Here is a 21,107-nt window from a genome sequence, read left to right as displayed (position 1 = left end):
TGGCCATCGATGGCAGCACCCTCCATAAGCATCAATGGAATAGGGGAAGTTTGGGGGACACGTCCTATTGATATCTGGTCATTTCCTATTTATTTGGGGACATTGTTTTTTTTTTTTTTTTTTGCAATTGAAAATGAATGGGAAAAAAATTGGACGTCCATGGCCGTTACTGGCATCGACTCACATATGCATCAATGAAATCCAAGTACATTGGCAGGATGCATTGTCATCTTGGAAAATGACAAACATATTTTCAATTGAAGGGATATGAAAGTGGTCTAAAATTTCAATGTAAACTTGTGCATTTATTGAAGATTTAACCAGAGTGCCTTTGCCTGACATGCAGCCCCATATCATTAAGGACTGAGGGGAATTTAGATGTTTTCTTCAGGCAGTCATCTTTGTAAATCTCACTGGAACAGCACCAAACAAAAGTTCCAGCATCATCACCTTGGCCAATGCAGATTCTTGACTCTTGACACCTTGTCCAATGCAGCTTCTTGACTCTTGACAAGGTGATGATGCTGGAAATTTAGTTTGGTGCTGTTCCAGTGAGGTTTACAAAGATAACTGCCTGAAGACAACATCAAAATTCTAGAGGCGTGCAAAATTTCCGATTCTTAAGATTATTCGCGATTCGGCCGTGGAAGATTCGAGAGCGATTCACAAACATCCAAATTCCGATTATTGAATTATACCAGGTAAAGCGGAAATAAAACGCAGTCAGTGTGGTCTTCCGGACCCAATGAGGAACGGACTGAGAGTAAATATCATGTGCAGCTCATGCCGCTAGGTAGAAAAAAAACAATAATACCTGACTGCGGCCATCAACCGTTACAAACAGCGCCCAGTTGCTAGTTGCTACAAACATACGGCAATATACGGCTATGGTAGATATCACATATATCTAGACTAGATGTGCAATGACAGACTTTCCCGCGCTAGTAAACAGGCGCCATCTTAAAGCAGTAGACTTCTCTAGAAGGCTCTGTTGTAGAGAACCTAATTACTTTTTATTTAAAATACCCCTAAATCGGCAAAATCTTGACTTGAATCTATCTTTAAATGATGAAACAGTTTTAAAACTTTCACATGTCGAAAGTAGACGTGAGGGAAATTATGGAATAACGGCCGCAATTTTAGCAACTTTAACGGTTGATTCACAACATTAAATTAATTGAATGAAGTTTAAAGCTGCTGATACAGAATGGGGACTTGAGTATTTTATTTACTGTTTTTAACCGGTAACTTGATACTAAAATAGTAGTTTGGTTTATTTAGCCTAAGAGGATTTTTGAACAATTTTGGAACAAATATACAAAACCAGGGCCGACCCAGGCCATTTGGGGGCCCTAAGCAAAATAATGCAAAGGGGCCCATATTTTTGGCCCACCATTTCATCACAGTGTACTGTGAAACCATACATGCAATCCAACCCATTCGTCCATATTTTATATATTAATCAGATTTTGTTGCACTGCATGCTTCAAACTTCTCACCCCAAATGATTGTCATTACGTACAGTAGATAGCGCCAAACCTTTTTCTAAAAGAGGAAAGAAAGAAGTTAAGGAAGAACTTTTATTTTTTTAAGCTTGTAATCAAGTCTCAAAACTCACAAAAGTCAAATAAAGCAAACTGTAGTAAACAAAATAGAACACAAATTAAACAATTGCCAGATTGGGGCCCCCCTGGTGGTTAGGGGCCCTAAGCAGCTGCATAGTCTCCGTATAGGCTGGGCCGGCCCTGTACAAAACTTTTTTTTTTTAATGGGGGAGGGGTGGGCATCAATAATCGATTCATAATCGAATTGGAGTCTCTGAATCTTAATCGTAATCGAATCGTTAGGTGCCCAAAGATTCCCACCTCTACAAAATTCCCTCAGTAAGTAAGTAATAGCAGTGAATTCTTTATATTGCAAAAGTGTTCCCATGAATTGCTTTCCTTTTGAATCACATGGACTTGCACATGCATTAAACACACTGGTGTAAGTTAAATGAAAACGTAAGTGGGTTTCCTCTGTGCCGTAGGCAATAATTAACAGCACCATCAGCCCCAACATGACGTTCACAAAGACCTCCCAGAAGTTTGGCCAGTGGGCGGACAGTCGAGCAAACACCGTCTACGGCCTGGGTTTCTCCACCGAGCATCATCTGTCCAAGGTAGCACAACCAACAAACACATGGCTCACATACATATATTGGATTTTCTTACACTTCCTCCACCCACCCTTTTTTTTTTTTTTTTTTTTACATTATGGTCGCTATAGCTTTTTTTCCCTCTGAAACCATTTGGCTTTTTACATTAATGAGGCTTTTCTTTTAATGGAAGTCATGTATCTGATAATGTGTGTAGGTGGCGGTTTCTCGCTTCTTCAATATGATTAAGCGCTGATAAAAACTCAGACACACTAACCATAGCTAAACTCAGCAATAGGACCACATTCTAAAGTGTCAGCCAAGCCAAGCAGAAATGAAGGTGCTTATAACACAAGCTGATAAAGAGGACCTTTCCTGTTTCGCTTTATATGTTGGACATTAATATTATGTACTGTGGTTGCCTCTTCCCCTTCCCTCACTAGATTTTCTTAATATCACCCATAAATCCTTTCACCTTTTTGCTTCAAGTTATTTATAGCCAATGGTTTGAGAGTGCATGATTTTTTTTTTTTTTACACAATCTGATGTGGTTTGGTCATCTGCCAGGCTCTCAATTTTAATGTAAGGTAGACTAATACTCGGGTAAATTATTGGACTATAAGCCACTACCCACCAAATTTGACACGAAAACGCCATTTCTTCAAAGATAAGCTGCATCGGAGTACAAGCCACAGCTGTCCTCACTGAATATTTTGCACTAGAGATGTCAATATGGGCAAAGAAATGTGCATCGGTATCGGATCGGCCAACACAGAAAAATTTCGATCCAGACTTCCGATCCAGTTTTTTCAAAGTCCGGTCTGGGTTTTCCAGCGTACCGATTTACATAATCCATTCCAGTTTTTGCTTTGGTTTCCCTAAAATCCGGTCCGCATTTTACAGCACACGTTCAACACACTACATTTACATTACCGTCTCCCAATTTACCGGAGACTTTATCGGTAAAAATGTCAGCTGTGTGGGATCATTTCACCTTAAAGGACGACAAAGACGAAGAGGCAGTGCAACATATGCCGCAATAAAGTCAAGCGTAGTGGTAAAGCTGTAAGAAGTTTTAATACAACCAACCTAATCAAGCATTTAGCGAAATACCACCACAAACAATATGAGGAGTATGTTAAGAAAACCGAAGACAAAAAGAAAGGTCCTACGCAACGAACACTGGCAGAAACTTTTGCTATGCGTGACAAACTGGCACTCGACAGTCCCAAAGCCCAGGGAATAACAAGAGTCATCGCCGAAGAATTCATTCTGGATGACGAGCCATGATCTCTCGTGAGAAAAGTCGCACCATCCGACACTTAGAACTACGGTACAACATGCCTAGCCGTCATTACATCGTTGAGCGATTCGGCCGTGGAAGATTCGAGAAAGATTCACAAACATCTAGATTCCGATTATTGAAATATGTCAAGTAAAGTGGAACTAATACACAGCGCGGTCTTCGGGACGCAATGAGAAACTGACTGCATTGCGTCCCAAAAGTAAACATAATGTTAGGTTTTGTGTTGGGTTTTTCCTAGTGTGACTTGTCTCTGTGATTACCCATTGATTTCACCTGTGTGTGTTCTCCCAGTGTATCCTGCAATCTGCATCCACCTGTGTTACCCAGCTGTTCCTCGTCTCGTTACCCCTTGTCTGCGTGTGTATATAATGACCCAGTTCCTTGTCACCCCTTGTTGCGTCATTGTCTATGTCAATGTCTACGTCTATGTCTACGTCAAAGTCCGGTCCAAGCCTTCGTGTACCAGTCCCTCCGATTTAAGTAAGTTTTGTTTGAATCTTGCCCTTTTGATCCTCAGTGCTTTCAGTTGTACTTTGTGTTTTTGTTAGATATCATTAAACGTTTTTTGAGTTCACCTGCCTTGCCGCTTTTGTTTCCCTGCAATTGGGTCCACACAACCTGCCTGCCTGCCCGCGTCCCTGACAGAATGACGCAACCAATTGTGGACCCAGTGGGAAAAAGCCGGCACCGGCGTGCACGCCGACGACCATCCGCCCGTTCCCCCGATTATGTTCTGCCTCGCCACGTTTTTTTTGATTCAGATTTTTCTGATTTTGAAGAATATAGCAATTCATATGATTTTCTTTCTGACACCGACTCCGACCCAGATTTTTATTCCATGCCCTATTCTTCACCCTCTCAGTTTTTGTCACGCCTCAGTCATTCCACGTCCCCTTCCCAGCCTTTTTCTCTGGACCCTTACCTGGGTTCCCGTTTGGCCATCTACACTGGACCTCCGCGTGGTGGCCAGCGGGGGCGCCCAGGTAAGGGCCGTAGCTCCTTCACCCCTCCTTCAATCCCACCATGTCAAGTTCCTCCCGCGCCGGCTCCCCGCAGTCAAGTTCCTCCCGCGCCGGCTCCCCGCAGTCAAGTTCCTCCCGCGCCGGCTCCCCGCAGTCAAGTTCCTCCCGCGCCGGCTCCCCGCAGTCAAGTTCCTCCCGCGCCGGCTCCCCGCAGTCAAGTTCCTCCCGCGCCGGCTCCCCGCAGTCAAGTTCCTCCCGCGCCGGCTCCCCGCAGTCAAGTTCCTCCCGCGCCGGCTCCCCACAGTCAAGTTCCTCCCGCGCCGGCTCCCCGCAGTCAAGTTCCTCCCGCGCCGGCTCCCCGCAGTCAAGTTCCTCCAACGCCGGCTCCCCGCAGTCAAGTTCCTCCAACGCCGGCTCCCCGCAGTCAAGTTCCTCCCGCGCCGGCTCCCCGCAGTCAAGTTCCTCCCGCGCCGGCTCCCCGCGGTCAAGTTCCTCCCGCGCCGGCTCCCCGCGGTCAAGTTCCTCCCGCGCCGGCTCCCCCCGGTCAAGTTCCTCCCGGGCCGGCTCCCCGCGGTCAAGTTCCTCCCGCGCCGACGTCCAAGCTGCCCGAGGTGCCAGTCCCGGCGCCTCGTCGCCTAGTCCCTGTCCCGGCACCTCGCCGTCTGGCCTCCGTTCCAGTGCCCGCGCTGACTCCACGCAGTCCAGTGCCTGCGCCAACGTCCAAGCTGCCCGAGGTGCCCGTCCCGGCGCCTCGTCGCCTACTCCCTGTCCCGGCACCTCGCCGTCTGGCCTCCGTTCCAGTGCCCGCGCCGACTCCACGCAGTCTAGTGCCCGCGCCAACGTCCAAGCTGCCCGAGGTGCCTGTCCCGGCGCCTCGTCGCCTAGTCCCTGTCCCGGCGCCTCGCCGTCTGACCTTCGTTCCAGTGCCCGCGCCGACTCCCCGCAGTCTTTTGCCCGCGCCGACCACTCCTGTTGACTCCTGCGACTCCGCTGCTGTCCCGCCAGCAGACGACGACGACAACGACTCCGCTGCTGTCCCGCCAGCAGACGACGACGACAACGACTCCGCTGCTGTCCCGCCAGCAGACGACGACGACAACGACTCCGCTGCTGTCCCGCCAGCAGACGACGACGACAACGACTCCGCTGCTGTCCCGCCAGCAGACGACGACGACGACAACGACTCCGCTGCTGTCCCGCCAGCAGACGACGACGACGACAACGACTCCGCTGCTGTCCCGCCAGCAGACGACGACGACGACAACGACTCCACTGCTGTCCCGCCAGCAGACGACGACGACAACGACTCCGCTGCTGTCCCGCCAGCAGACGACGACGACGACAACGACTCCGCTGCTGTCCCGCCAGCAGACGACGACGACAACGACTCCGCTGCTGTCCCGCCAGCAGACGACGACGACAACGACTCCGCTGCTGTCCCGCCAGCAGACGACGACGACAACGACTCCGCTGCTGTCCCGCCAGCAGACGACGACGACAACGACTCAGGCGCTGTCACGCCAGCAGACGACTCCAAATCTGTTCCTGGTCCGCCCGACGACGACTCTGTTCCTGGTCCGCCCGACCCCGACGACGACTCTGTTCCTGGTCCGCCCGACTCCGACGACGACTCTGTTCCTGGTCCGCCCGACTCCGACGACGACTCTGTTCCTGGTCCGCCCGACTCCGACGACGACTCTGTTCCTGGTCCGCCCGACTCCGACGACGACTCAGTTCCTGGTCCGCCCGACTCCGACGACGACTCAGTTCCTGGTCCGCCCGACTCCAACGACGACTGCGTGCCTGACTCTCTTCACGATGACGACGACATTGCTCCCCGCTTCTTGCCACGGCTTGGCGGCATGAAAGACCGAGCACTGCCTCGTCTGGGACGCCCACCTGATCGGCCCGTGCGGTCGCCCAACGTCTGGCGCCCTGGACGCCCTCCAGATCGACCCTTGCGGTCAACCCATGTCTCGCGTCCTGGACGCCCGCCTGACTGGCCCTGACGGGCTGGTGTTGCTCCCTCCCCCGAGCAACCTTCTGACTTTTTCTTTCTTCAGGACGTCTGGGATCCGTCCTTTGAGGGGGGGGTACTGTTAGGTTTTGTGTTGGGTTTTTCCTAGTGTGACTTGTCTCTGTGATTACCCATTGATTTCACCTGTGTGTGTTCTCCCAGTGTATCCTGCAATCTGCATCCACCTGTGTTACCCAGCTGTTCCTCGTCTCGTTACCCCTTGTCTGCGTGTGTATATAATGACCCAGTTCCTTGTCACCCCTTGTTGCGTCATTGTCTATGTCAATGTCTACGTCTATGTCTACGTCAAAGTCCGGTCCAAGCCTTCGTGTACCAGTCCCTCCGATTTAAGTAAGTTTTGTTTGAATCTTGCCCTTTTGATCCTCAGTGCTTTCAGTTGTACTTTGTGTTTTTGTTAGATATCATTAAACGTTTTTTGAGTTCACCTGCCTTGCCGCTTTTGTTTCCCTGCAATTGGGTCCACACAACCTGCCTGCCTGCCCGCGTCCCTGACACATAATGCTTTTCATAGACCCGGGTAATGCCAATGCTCAACTCACGGCTTTAGCTCAACTCATGCCGCTGGATAAAAAACACAATACCTGACTGCTGCTGACAGCCGCTACAAACTACGTCCAAGTCGTTTTACTAGAGATAATAGATATCATATGTATATAGAACTAGATGCAAAACGACAGACTCGACTGCGTTAGTAACATTGAAGTATTGAAAACCAGATGCGTTAGTAAACAGCCGCCATCTTAAAACAGAAGATTCAGATTCAGAATATTTATTGTCATTGTCTAAAATACTCCTAAATCGGCAAAATCTTGACTTGAATCTATCTTCAAAACAGTTTTAAAACTTTCACATGTCAAAAGTAGACAGAAGGGAAATTATGGAATAACGGGAGCAATTTTAACAACTTTAACAGTTGATTCGCAAAATTAAATGAATTGAATGTAGTTTAAAGCTGCTGATACAGAATGGGGACTTGAGTATTTTATTTACTGTTTTAAAATGTTAAGTTGATACTGAAATAGTCGTTTATTTAAACCTGAGAGGCTTTTTATACAATTTTTGTAACTAATGCACGAAACATTAAAAGCATCTAATAGCTTGGGGGATTTGTGGGATTTTCCGCTGAGGTTGTTGGTGTGTTTTGCTTTTTTAAGACAGTTTACAATATTATTTGCATGTTTTACTGACTGACTATGCCATTTCTGTTTGTTATTTATAATGTTTTGTGTTTGTCACTGAATAAACAGGTCACTTTCTTGTTACCAACTGTTGTGTGTTATTCAAACTCACCTGATTCAGCTGGCTAGTTGTTATCAAGAGTACTAAAACCTCTTTCAACATGAGTCTGACAACTAAGTAAGGAGGCTAAATAACTTTAACACATGCTCAGATAGGCCGGTATCGGTATCAGCCAGTATCGGTATCAGATCGGAAGTGCAAAACATTATTGGTATCGGATCGGAAGTGCAAAAACCTGGATCGGGACATCCCTAATTTACACCAAAAGATATTAACCGGTAAGACTTTATTTGACAGCGGCATCATAAGACTGTCATAAAACCAAATGAACCACCGTGATGCTTTAAACTATTTGGCTGCAAAGCTTCATTGCTTCAAGAAGCTTCATTTTGCCATTACTGCTCACTTGGAGAGACAGTCAACCTCTGCTGCCACCTGCTGTCAACACTGTTGTCGTCCAACATGCCTCCTAGCATGCATTGCAGCAGTACAGATGTAAATAACAATCAAAATTCATGTTCTGTGCTTATTATTTCTTCAGTTACTGTTCCAGTTGTTTCATTAATTGCTAGCTATGGTATTTGGTAACACTTTATTTGACAGTGGTGCCATAAGACTCGTAAGACCATCATACTATTTTTTTTTTACCTGTCCTTTTCAGCTGTTTGACACGGAGAATGGAAGTCTGAGTGCCCGGTTGGTCTGAACAGTTTTAATGTTTCACATTGAGAGTATGACATACTCCCATTGTGATCATTCACAGACCTCTTTTATTATGACAAAACAGCAAGCAGGAAGGGGTTATGAGTTATGTTGGTGCTATCGTCAGCTAGATGTATTTCCGGTTGACACCATGTGGGGGGCCTGTTGAACAGGGAAAAAAGTCTATAAGCTAAGTGATTGAAAGGGGACGAGTGTACACAAATCAGCTCTGTTATCTAGTACCCAGTAATCATGTGAATCACTCGTGAGTAGAGCTGGGAATCTTTGGGCACCTAACGATTCGATTACGATTACGATTCAGAGGCTCCGATTCGATTATAAAACGATTATTGATGCACCCCCCTCCTTTTTTTCTCTCTTTTTTTTTTTTTTTTTTTTTTAATGTTTTGTACATTAGTTCCAAAATTGTTCAAAAATACTCTCAGGCTAAACCACACTCCTATTTCAGTATCAAGTTAACATATAGCAGTAAACAAATATACAAAAATAACATTAAATAAAAAACTCCAGTCCCTATTCTGTATCAGCAGCTTTAAACTACATTCAATTAATTTAAAGGTTTGAATCAACCATTAAATTTGTTAAAATTGCTCCCGTTATTCCATAATTTTCCTTTTGTCCACTTTCAACATGTGAAAGTTTGTAAAACTATTCTAAAGATAGATTAAATTCAATATTTTACCGATTTAGGAGTATTTTAGATAAAAAGTGAATTAGGTTTGCTTGGAAGGTTCGCTACAACAGCCTTGCAGGGAAGTGTACTGCTTAAAGATGGCGGCCTTTTATAACTCCCGCATCTAGCTTTTTGTAGATGTGCTGCTAACACTACCAAATCTATAATGCATCTAGTCCTATATAAATGATATCCACCGTAACATTATACGGATGTACTTTTCTAGCAGCTTTTCGGCAGCAGTCAGGTATGTTGTTGTGTTTTTTTTATCTCGTTACATGAGTTGAGCTAGAGCCGTGAGTTGAGCATTGGCATTACCCGAGGGGCCGGGTAATGGGAAGCATGATGTTTAGCTACTCTCGCTCCGTTCCGTCCCGAAGACCGCGCGGCGCGCTGAGTGTTGTGTACTTCCGCTTTTTAATAATCGGAATTTGGATGTTTGTGAATCGTTCTCGAATCTTCCATGGCCGAATCGCGAATAATCTAAGAAACGGAAATTTTGCACACCTCTACTCGTGAGTGTAAGCCTGTTGGCGACCGACCCTACGCCGCCAATCCCGGCACCGGGACCCCTCACCCGAGCGCACCCCATCACATCCAGCCGCATGTGAGCCTCACTAAGCGTGCGTCAGCCACGCAGACGAGCGGAGACGCCACGCGGGCGCCAACCCAGGGCCACCGACCATCATACTTTTGGCATGACACTGCTGTGAGCATTAATGAATGTTAATGTTCTGGAGTGGCCAAGTCAAAGTTCAGACTTGAACCCCATTGAGATGCTGTTGCATGACCTAAAGACAGCGATTCATGACAGATATCCCAGGAATCTGACTGAACTACAGCAGTTTTGTAGAGGAGAATGGGCCAAGATTAGTCCTGATTGATGTGCCAGACTGATCTGCAGCTACAGGAAGTCTCTGGTTGAAGTTATTGCTGCCAAAGTGGGGGCCACAAAATATTAAATGGGATGGTTCACTTACTTATTTTTCCCCTTTCGGTCATTGTTTGCATACTATCCTTATAAAAATACAAAAACCTATAAATGTTTAGGTGGTTTCAGTCAAAGCAGACACTGTTTTTTCATCTGTGTGATTTTGACAAAGATCAGCTCGCATTTGATGGTGATTTTATGCAGAAATGTAAGAAATTCCATAAGGTTCAGATACTTTTTCATAACACTGATTTAGTGACATAATTTGCCTGATCTGTCATAAGCATTCATTAATAACCATCATTGTGTCATGTCATAATTATGACTGCCTTATGACGCCGCTGTCAAAGTGTTTCCTATTAACCCAAATAAATCAACAAAATAGCCACACTGGACTATAAGCCGCAGGATTCAAAGTGAGGGGAAAGAGTAGCGACTTATAGTCCGAAAATTACGGTATACACGCTCCGATTTCTATTCGATTTTATATCTGACAAGTCTTATGTTTAAATACAACGCTTGTGACTTGTGAATGACCTTCACATCGGACGTAAACCCTGATCTTGATGAATGACTAACCAACCGCATGTTAATTCTGCTGCTATTAGTAATCAGCTCACATGTATTGATCTCCTTACATACTAAACATACTAATCTTAGTCTTCATTTATATGATTTTCTACGAATAAGAGTGAGCCGTTAGCATTAGCCTAATCCGGGGGGAATTTTTAATTGGTGTGTGAATGTGTGTGGTATAGGTTAAATGTGTGCAAATGTAAAATGCTTTGGGCATTGTGGCAACATAGAAACATGTGCCATAGAGTTCACTATGAGTTGATGGGACACAGGGCCGATCGGTAGTGGGCCTATTTTAAAAAAACGTAAAATTCAAATATTGTCAAAACCAAAGCCACTAGTGATCTAAAACCAAAACATGAACCTACCTTAGGCATATATGAGTCTCCATGAGCAGCGGCATCAAAAAATTCAAAGTCGTTCCATAATAAAATCCGGATTATTTTTCATATAAGTATAACAAAACTTAAAATGGCTATAAAATTCTCAGATTTTACACTACATACCCAAAAATCACCAAACGCAGAGATAATCACCTATATTTTCAGGATTAATAGCAATATTTAACATATCATATCAGTTGTTGCCGGATATAGCAACTTTTTTTTTTTTTTTTTTTTTTAAACCTGTCCTGTTCAGCTGTTTGACACAGAGAATGGAAGTCTAAGTGCCCGGATTCTGAACAGTTTTAATGTTTCACATTGAGAGTCTGACATACTCCCATTGTGATCATTCAAAATACCTTTTTATTATGACAAAGCAGCGAACAGGAAGGGATTATGGGGGGACAGAAGAAAAGAAATGCAAGAGAAGAAAGAAAAGAAACACATACACAAACAACAACAAGAAATACATTGAACATCTAAACTAGTTACTAATATGCTGGTGCTATCGTCAGCGAGATGTATTTCCGGTTTACACCATGTGGGGGCCTATTGGCCAGTGAAAGAGGAGAATGGGGGTGGGGGTGTCTATAAGACTATAAGCTAAGTGATTGAAAGGGGTAGAGTGTACACAAATCAGTTCTGTGATCTAGAACCCAGTAATCGTGTGAATCTCTTATGAGTGTAAGCCCGTTGGCGACCAACCCTACGCCGCCGCATCGCCAATCCCGGCACCGGAACCCCCAACCCGAGCATGCCCTACCACATCCAGCAGCACGCAAGCCCCACCGGGCGCGCGGCAGCCACGCAGACGGGCGGAGAAACCGCGCGGGCGCCAACCCAGGGCCATGGCCCCCACCCAGCCAGCCCGGGGAGGGAGGGCGATGGGGGGGCCATGCACAGCCCATCCCTCCTCCCGCCGCCCAGCAAAGGAGCCACCGTCCCCCCCCCGGGACCCAGGGTGGTCCCCCGGGCCACCCGCGCGCCCATCAACCGGCCTTCAGGGATGGCAGGAGGGGACGCATCACCAACCCCACGCCTACACCCACCCCCGCCCGCCCACCCGGGCCCGAGCCACAGCCACAGCCCCCCGGAAATAGCAACTTAAATTACGCTATTGTGTAGAGATACAAAATCCAACATGGCGGCCGTCACAAAACAAAGAGCTTTCTAAGTTGAAAAAATTCCTCTAGATGAATGCTTAAATCGTGGAATTTCTATAGGTATGAACGTAAAACAGACTAGATTCTTAGTTAAAAGCAAAAAACGAGCAGTTATCGTTCATTTTACGTATACTGCATATTTCAAGCAAAAGTTACGGTATTGCGTAATCCAACATGGCTGCAATCACAAAACAATGAGCTTTTTAGTTGAAAATTCTTGTAAGTACATGCTTAAATCACAGAATTTCTCTACATATGAACGTAAAATAGTCTAGATTCTCGGTTAAAAGCAAAAAACTGGCAGTTATCGTTCATTTTACGTAAATATTTCAAGCAAAAGTTACAGTATTGTGCAATCCAACATGGTGGCCGTCACAAAACAAAGAGCTTTTTAGTTTAAAAGTCTTGTAAATAAATACTTAAATCATGGATTTTCTCGAGATATGAACGTAAAACAGTCTAGATTCTTGGTTAAAAGCAAAAAATGGGCAGTTAGCGTTCATTTCACCTAAATATTTTAAACAAAAGTTACGGTATTCAGTTCAATTCAATTTTATTTGTATAGCCCTAAATCACAACAAGGTTGTCTCAAAGGGCTTTACAGGGGCAATATAATACACAATAAGAAACAGCAAATGAAGCAACAAAGATGAATAAATAAAGTTCTAGTCCTGGGCATCCCCCATCCTTAGACCCTCCATGTTGGCAAGGAAAAACTCCAAAAACTCCAGAGTCTTTGGGAGAAAATGAGAAACCTTGGGGAGTACCACAGTCAGGAGAGATCCACTCCATGGACGGATAGACAGGAAGCACCAGGACTGCTAATGGGAATTAGCAGGCGAAGTTACAGTCCGTAAAGATGCAGTGGAGTAAAGGAACAAGAAGAGGTCCATCTAGCCAGATGAGACGGGGGTAGCAATGAGGACGTCCATCCAGCCAGGGGTCCGGACAGTCAGGAGGCTGCAGCTGAAAAATAGCACCCCCCCCCCCCCCCCCCCCCCCAGAGGGGAGGGGGGAAAGGGGACACCGGGTGACTAGTGATGAAGAGACTAGACAACTAGATATTAACATTGGAAAATAGAAATAAAGTAAGACAAGTGGTAGGTAGAGTGAGAAAAAGGAGATGGAACTAAGTGGCTAAGCATTATAGCTTCTAGTGCAGCTTAGACTAAACTGTAAGTCTACTCCGACTTCAACTAGCCTGACCATAAGCTTTGTCAAATAGGAACGTTTTTAATCTAATCTTAAATCTGCAGACTGTCTCGGCTTCTTTAATATTAGCTGGAAGCTGATTCCATAAAACGGGCTTGGTGGCTAAAGGCTCTAGCTCCGACAGTACTTTTAGAAGCCCTGGGAACTACCAGTAGACCTGCATTCTGAGAGAGGAGTGTTCTGTCGGGGCGGTAAGGAACCAGAGCATCGGTGAGATAAGATGGCCCCAACCCATTAATGGTCATAAATGTTAGAAGGAGGATTTTAAATTTAATTCTAAACTCGACTGGAAGCCAGTGAAGGGCCTGGAGCACAGGGGTGGTGTGCTCTCTTCTATTAGTTCCTGTTAAAAGTTTTGCTGCTGCGTTTTGGACTAGCTGAAGACCTTTTACAGAACTTTTAGGACAAGCTGCAAGTAGGGAGTTACAGTAATCCAATCTCGATGTAACGAACCCGTGAATCAATTTTTCTGCATCGTTTTTAGATAAAATATTTCTAATTTTGGCTATGTTGCGCAGGTGAAAGAAGGCCGTTCTGCAGGTTTGTTTAATATGAGCTTTAAACGATAACTCAGGGTCGAATAGAACGTTTTTAACTGTGGTGCTGGAGGCTACACTTACATTGTCCAGAGTGACTATCTGGGCAGCTAAAGAGTCTCTCACACTTTTCGGGCCTATTATAAGGACTTCTGTCTTTTCAGGGTTAAGTAGAAGATAGTTAGTGCTCATCCAGGTATTTATATCTCGGATGCAGGTGCTTAGTTTGTCCACTTGCCTGATCTACTCAGGTTTAAGGTATTCCGTAATCCAACATGGCAGCCGTCATGAAACAAAGAACTTCCTAAATTGAAAATTATTGTAAATAAATGCTTAAATCGTGGAATTTCAATAGATACAGTATGAACGTAAAACAGTCTAGATTCTTGGTTAAAAGCCAAAAACAGGCAGTTATCATTCATTTTACGTAAATATTTCAAGCCAAAGTTGCACTAATTATATCCATCCATTCATTTTTTCACGTTTCTAAGTGCATGCATGGTGCTATTTAATATCATAATTAAACCTTGAATCCTCGACCGTATCACTCTTGAGACACACCTGCCTGCTTGTATGCAGTAAAACCTTTGTCCTGTTTCCACCTAAATCCGGTTAGAACGCAGCGTGTGTTTGAGTTTATCACAGTGAAAGCAAGTTCAACTGGGTCGGCCCCCTACGGGAAGGCGTGGCGCAATGTCTGTGGGAGCTGTCTTGTCAAGTGATGTTGGATTCAATGAATGCGCTATAAAAGTACTCTACATTTACCAATAATTTAAGTTTAAAATATATAGAGTGGAACACACTCAGGTGACTTGTTCCGCTGTGGGACCCCCAATTTGGCCAAATTTCAAAATTGTTCTATATGCATGTGTGATACATCATTGGAAAGCTTAAAATCTCAATTTTCTGGCGGAAGACCAATTTTGAACTGGAGAGCATTTTAATTTTAATTTTTTTTATATAGCAAAACCCGAACTGGAGGCAAGAGCACGCGAGAGCAGAATTAAAGACGCCATGATTTTTAACGCGAAATTATCGCTTACTTACCTTGTTTCGATCCAAAAACGCCATTTAGCATGTATCATCGAGAGTCAAGACACAGGTGTGAATGGCCACAGCCAGATTTTTGGGGGATTTTATGGGTGAAACATGGTAATATAACAAGGGTCGCCATGCAGAAATCGCAGACATCAAGGAGTGGGGGAAATGTTCTTTTTCATATACGTACCCTTTTAAACATTTTTTTTTCCCAATTTTTCTTTGTTTGGATCGATTATTTATCATCTAGCATATCGGGGAAAATGCGACAGTAACAAAAAATAAATAAAACAAGTCATAGTTATGAGGTAGATATCCGTGACTTATTTACAGAAACCATTTTTTTCATTGTGACGTAATTTGTTTAAAAGTTTAAAATATGCAAGTGAATAATGTTTTTAAATCTTTTTTTTTCTTTTTTCAAACAAAATAGACATCAATTAGTGATTCTAAATTAAAAATGACAGACTTTTTGAGTAATAAATATAATTACTTACCTTCTTTTTATGGCTGGGTTGAAACAAAAGCGGTTGCGCGACGTCTGTAAACGGGGGTTTCCAGGGTAAAACGGACAAATAAAAAATAGTTTGGGGACTTAATGCCCCATGAATCTGCTATTGCAGCATATAGACATATTTTTCTATCAAACACAACAGTTCTTTTGTCTTAAAATACAGCAGTTTATTTTAAAGAGGGTTGCAAGAGCAGAAACTGCTTTTTCAGTCTTGTCTGTGTTTTCTGCCATATATAATTTTTAAATATATATTGTTAATTATATTGTGTGAGCAAAGCTCTACTGCTATCTCATATCCAAAGTCTCCACGTTGTGCGCCTACAACTATTGCTTTCGCTTTCAAGAGCCTAGAGCTATCCTATTGCGCCAAAGTGGAATGCTATTGAGTTACTTGCTGCCTTTCTACGGATAGCAAACATGAGCACATCTCCGGTGGATGTGTAAGTTACACTTTTAAAGCTAGCGGTGCCCTGCTTGACTTGAATTTAAAACGGAAATATCTACTGTCATGTTACATGACACAGCAGCTAATTCTGTTGATTCTGTCATTTCTCAGATGAACTGTTCATAGACTTGCTGGATTCTTAGGCCTGTCAATCAAAGTAATGACTAGCTCTGTTAATAGGAAAAGTAAATGAGGATGGAACACTAAATGACACTCATTTGCTCACAGATCAATCCTAGTTTGGAACAGCTCCAAGCTGATGCTCTACATTTTGTCATAATGATGAAAGTGGCTGTTTTTGGTGATTTTAGAAACTTGTATTTGATTATTTATGATTATTAGTGATATATGGTGATAATTTGCATCCCACAAGGTTATCGATAAGCTCATGCCTAGAATCGAGATATCGTTTTATAAAGGTGGGGGAAAAAAGGAACCAACAAGTTGCTACCAAATCTTATACAGCCTAATTTTCGGACTATAAACCGTTATTTTTTTCCCTAATTCTGAATGCTGCGGCTTACAGTGCGGTTTATTTGTTGATTTATTTGGGTTAATAAGTAACACTTTATTTGACAGCAGTGTCATAAGACCATCATAATCATGACATGACACTATCATGGGAATTAATTAATGCTAATGACAGATGCAATTAAGTGTCATCGGGCAAATTATGTCACAACTTCATTTATGTCCAGCTCGAATCTTTTACAGCTATTCAAAAGTCAGATAAGCATTCATTAATGTTCATGGCAGTATCATGTCATAATTATGATGGTTTTATGACAGTTTTATGGCGCCACTGTCAAATAAAGTGTTGCGAAATACCATACATACCTGTCAACCCGAGGCTGTTGGCAATCTTACAAATAGTGACATATGCCCTTACAAATTGGTGACTAATCTTACGTTGTATATAGCATGCTGTTTTCCGAAATTTCCAGGTTCGCGGTGAATCAGTAACAGGCACACTTTTGCTCAATAGACGATGTTTATTGATTAGAAAATGTAGAATAAATTAGATTTATTGATTACAATCCCACAAGAGCAAGCAAACAGATATCAAAAACAAGCAAACAAATGGTAACATGATGCTAGATTTGAGTTTGTCAATCTCAGAATCCCCGCGTTACGTTACAGCACAACTAGTTGTCCTTTAGAAATGAAAATCACTTACCGTGACAAACAAGTGGGAAGCCAACAACACTCCAGTAAAGCGGCAAAGGGACAAAGCTGGGCGATCTGTACTTAATCCACCAACGGACTTCACTGGTCGCCCGGAAATGTCCGGTTTTGTAAGGACACACCCCTCGGAGGCGGAGAGGCCAACTTCCGCCCCCGAGCGGCGCGGCCCCGTCCAATCACAAACGTTTAAGCTAATTTTGTTTCAGCCCCCTTGAAAAAGGGCTTTTCACATGGGACAAATGAGCTGTGCTGCAACAGATGCCAACAAATGGTAAATATTATGGGTGCAAAACAAGTTATCTCTATGGGACCTAGGCATGTAACTATGGGACCCAGGCGTGTAGTAAAACAATACTATGGTGCAAAACAAGTTATCTCATGAGATTCTCAAGCGCGTCTCCTAGCTATGGGAACAAGGTGAAAAACAATAGAAGTTGTTACAATCTATGTCACAGAAGCAATCATACATCACAAAAGCATAATGTAATATTTTCCCACATCACATGCAATATGAAACAAAAAGGAAACTCAATTTTTAAAATAATATGAATTTATTGGTAATATTGTACCATATAACCTGGTTCAATCAAATATCTTCAGCTACATCATGATTACGTACTAAAATTTAACAGTGACTTTTGTTATAATTGTATGTAGCACTTTTGGCAATTTCTATCATGTCTTTATGGCAGCACTACATGGCACTTCAGCTTGCAATTCGGTTTGACTTGAAGGTAGTTAGTTTCATCATTTAAAGATAGATTCAAGTCAAGATTTTGCCGATTAAGGAGTATTTTAGATAAAAAGTTACTTAAAGTAACGTGCCCAACACTGGTCATTTTGACAAAAAGTTTGTCAACAGTGACCTAGTTAGCTTATGTGTCTGGGTTTGTAATACAAGTTGACTAGGTTCAATTACAGCACATTATTGGAATCAGCTTCTGCCCTATCTAGCCCTGGCTTTATCCATGGATGACCTATCACACTCTGAACTCTCAATATATGTGCATGTTGGTGGGGGAGAAAGCGTGGCGCCCTCATATTTTCTGAATTTGACTGATCTTATCTCTGTTTCATGTCTATGTTCAGTTTGCGGAGAAGTTTGCAGAATATAAAGAAGCAGCGCGACTTGCTAAAGAGAAAAGTCAAGAAAAGATGGAAATGGCCACCTCACCCTCGCAGGTATGTTCAGTCGTAAACACCATGAAACATTTTCAACTTACTGACTTACTCACCCTGTATAATCTAATGCAATGGTTCTCAAAGTGTGTTTTGAGGACCACTAGTCGACTAGTTTTATTTTTAATTTACAACAGTGCATTTATTAAGTAAAGTTCTGTTAAAGTCAATTTTACACAACACCGGTGAAAGACGAAAACGAAAAAAACTTTCCCAGATGTCGATATCCTCTAGACGGAGTTAGCCTTTTGGGGGGCTGACACCCTAAAAATGTTAGCCTGCCTTCCAGAGTGGAAATCTTGACGACGCTCCAACCTGCACTGGAAACAAATTCCATTTCTAAAACGAATAAACCAGTTACCAGTCTTGAAATCAGTTATATTGAACCTGTTTTAAAGAAGTCTTTGGGCTTATAATAAGCCTTTAAAATGGATATTACTGCACTGTTAAGTACACACAAGTACACTTGTAGTACAAGTACATGCAAGTATATTCGTTTTTAGTACAAGTACATGCACTTTTAATACAAGTGCACACTAGTACAAATACTTGTAGTACTACTACACGCAAGTATATGTGTTTGTAGTACAAGTACGCATACTTTTAGTATAAGTGCACTTGTTCGTAGAACTTGAAAGTACACATACTGGTAGTACACGACACGTACATGCCAGTGATTAGCGCAAGAGAGAGAGAGTTCACTGCTGCAACTGCTGCTGCAACTACAGCTTTTGGGTTACTTAGTCAATAATATTATATTACGTGTCAAGAGTTAGATTGTGTTTTGTGTTGTTAGATCTAGTGTGCCTCCATCAGAGGTGAGATGTGAAGTGAATTATATTGTTTGTTTTCTTTGTTGATGAGATGTTAGTACTTACTTAAAAATTTAAGTCAGGGCTGTCAAATTTATCGCCTTAACAGGCGGTAATTAATTGTTTTTAATTAACCACGTTAAAATATTTGACGCATGCATGGAATGACCCGTTCATGCGTTGCCTCAAACAGTTTACAATGACCCCCTTTTAGCACATTGAGAGCGAAAAGGCAGAGAAATGCGAGTGGACACAGGCGTTCATTGAACCGCGCCTTTTATTGGCTTAAGCTTTGGCAGCCACTACTAACAGTCAGGGTTGCCAAGTTCCCATCATGCATTTGGACGGAGCAGGAGATGTTCTTTTTCTTACCACGTCTAATTGAACACAATGCAGAACATACTGTATACCATTTGCAGCCACCACTGACAGTCATGGTTGCCCAACTTCCCATCATGCATTTGGGCGGAGCAGGAGACGATCTTTTTCCTAACATGCCTAATTGAACACAATGCAGAACATTCTGTATACCATTTGCAGCCACCACTGACAGTCATGGTTGCCCAACTTCCCATCATGCATTTGGCCGCTCGGCGACGTCACCAATGGCGAGCTATTAGTTTATTTTTTTGGTTGAAAATTTTACAAATTTTATCAAAACGAAAACATTAGAGGGGTATATAAATTTACTAGAACTTGTACTCAAATTTATCTTTTAAGAACTACAAGTCTTTTTATCCGTGGATGCCTTTAACAGAAAGAATGTTAACAATGTTAATGCCAGCTTATAATAAACAAATACAGCACTTATTTACAGTATGTTGAATGTTTATGTCGGTCTTGTGTCTTATCATTCCATTCCAACAATAATTTACAGAAAAATATGGCATATTTTAGAGATGGTTTGAATTCCGATTAATTACGATGAATTAATTTTTAAACTGTGATTAACTCGATTAAAAATTTTAATCGTTTGACAGCCCTATCATAAAACGATCGCTTCCACACACATCCAAGCGGTCCATTTCAGGAGCATAAAACACCACGTGAAATATGAAATAAACGTGCTTTTTGGTGTCATACGCACTTTAAATGGTGAAGGTAATTGAAAAAACAGACATTTATCTGATTAATTTTTTAATTAATCGATTTTATATGAAATGAATTATGAAAATACTTGTTAGTTACAGCTTTATTGGTCATGTTTCAGTTCCATTGACAGGTTGCCAACCCTTCCTAGTTTAAATGGATCCATCACCGTCAATAGCAGCCAATGAATTAATGTTGCTCCTTATGACTCCACTAAGAGAGCCTTGTACCTTCGAAGTGCTTGACTTTGAACTGCAATGGCCAAATTTATAGTCATGAAGTGAAATAAACAAAGCTCTTCTGGATCACAAGTAGCCTGCATGTCAGGGGTTTTCTATGGAATATTACATAATAGAAGGTTGTGGGAGGAAATGAGTGGGTTTTAAAGGAGAATCTCTTCAAAGAAAGATGTGCTGTCGTTGAAATGTTGTTAACAGGCCTTCGGTTGCTTTAGTATGGGCGCACAAGATGGATAATCTTGGCTCCAACAGTAATGGAAATCTCACAGTGAAAAATTTGGGATTTTTCATGATAATAAAGCTTCGAAAGCAAGGATGTTCTTCTTTAAAATAGAGGTTGGGGGGAAATACTGTAAAGCCGTGAGTGCCATGCGTGGCCCATTAAGCCAAATCCCAATAGGACCTCACTACTTTTGAATGAAGAGTGTAACACGAGACATAATCTGTCTCTTATCTTGGACTTCCTTCTTGTCCATTAGGGACGCACAAGTGAGGCCATTGTGTTACCGCCTGTAAGTCCTAATAGCTTTGTTTCATGTATGTGCAACATTTAAATGATTTGTCCTAGCTTGTATGGGGCATAAAGATAAGACACAGTTGTTCAATTTTCCTACTGTTACAGTGAGCTGTTTAATGACCTGTCAGCATGTGTGAGAGCTCATAAAGAGTTCATCAGTGTTTGAGGTAGCCGAGCAAGCACATACAAACACACCTCCATCATTTCCCA

At 42.9% G+C, this 21,107-nt stretch overlaps 1 protein-coding gene across 2 annotated transcripts in view; it reads left to right on the top strand.

Moving 5' to 3' along the window:
* The window catches only part of homer1b (homer scaffold protein 1b), a 98,497-nt gene that overhangs the window by 37,745 nt on the left and 39,645 nt on the right, over nt 1–21,107 (top strand). For both annotated transcript variants that reach the window (XM_057831299.1, XM_057831301.1), the window contains exons 3-4: nt 2,030–2,161; nt 18,151–18,243. In XM_057831299.1, coding sequence (XP_057687282.1) covers nt 2,030–2,161; nt 18,151–18,243 — 225 coding nt within the window. The remainder of the gene's footprint in view (nt 1–2,029; nt 2,162–18,150; nt 18,244–21,107) is intronic.

Source organism: Corythoichthys intestinalis, chromosome 3 (assembly GCF_030265065.1).
Source record: "Corythoichthys intestinalis isolate RoL2023-P3 chromosome 3, ASM3026506v1, whole genome shotgun sequence".
Classification (NCBI taxonomy): domain Eukaryota; kingdom Metazoa; phylum Chordata; class Actinopteri; order Syngnathiformes; family Syngnathidae; genus Corythoichthys; species Corythoichthys intestinalis.
Note: the sequence above shows the minus strand (reverse complement) of the source record. Positions and strands in the feature narration are given on the sequence as shown.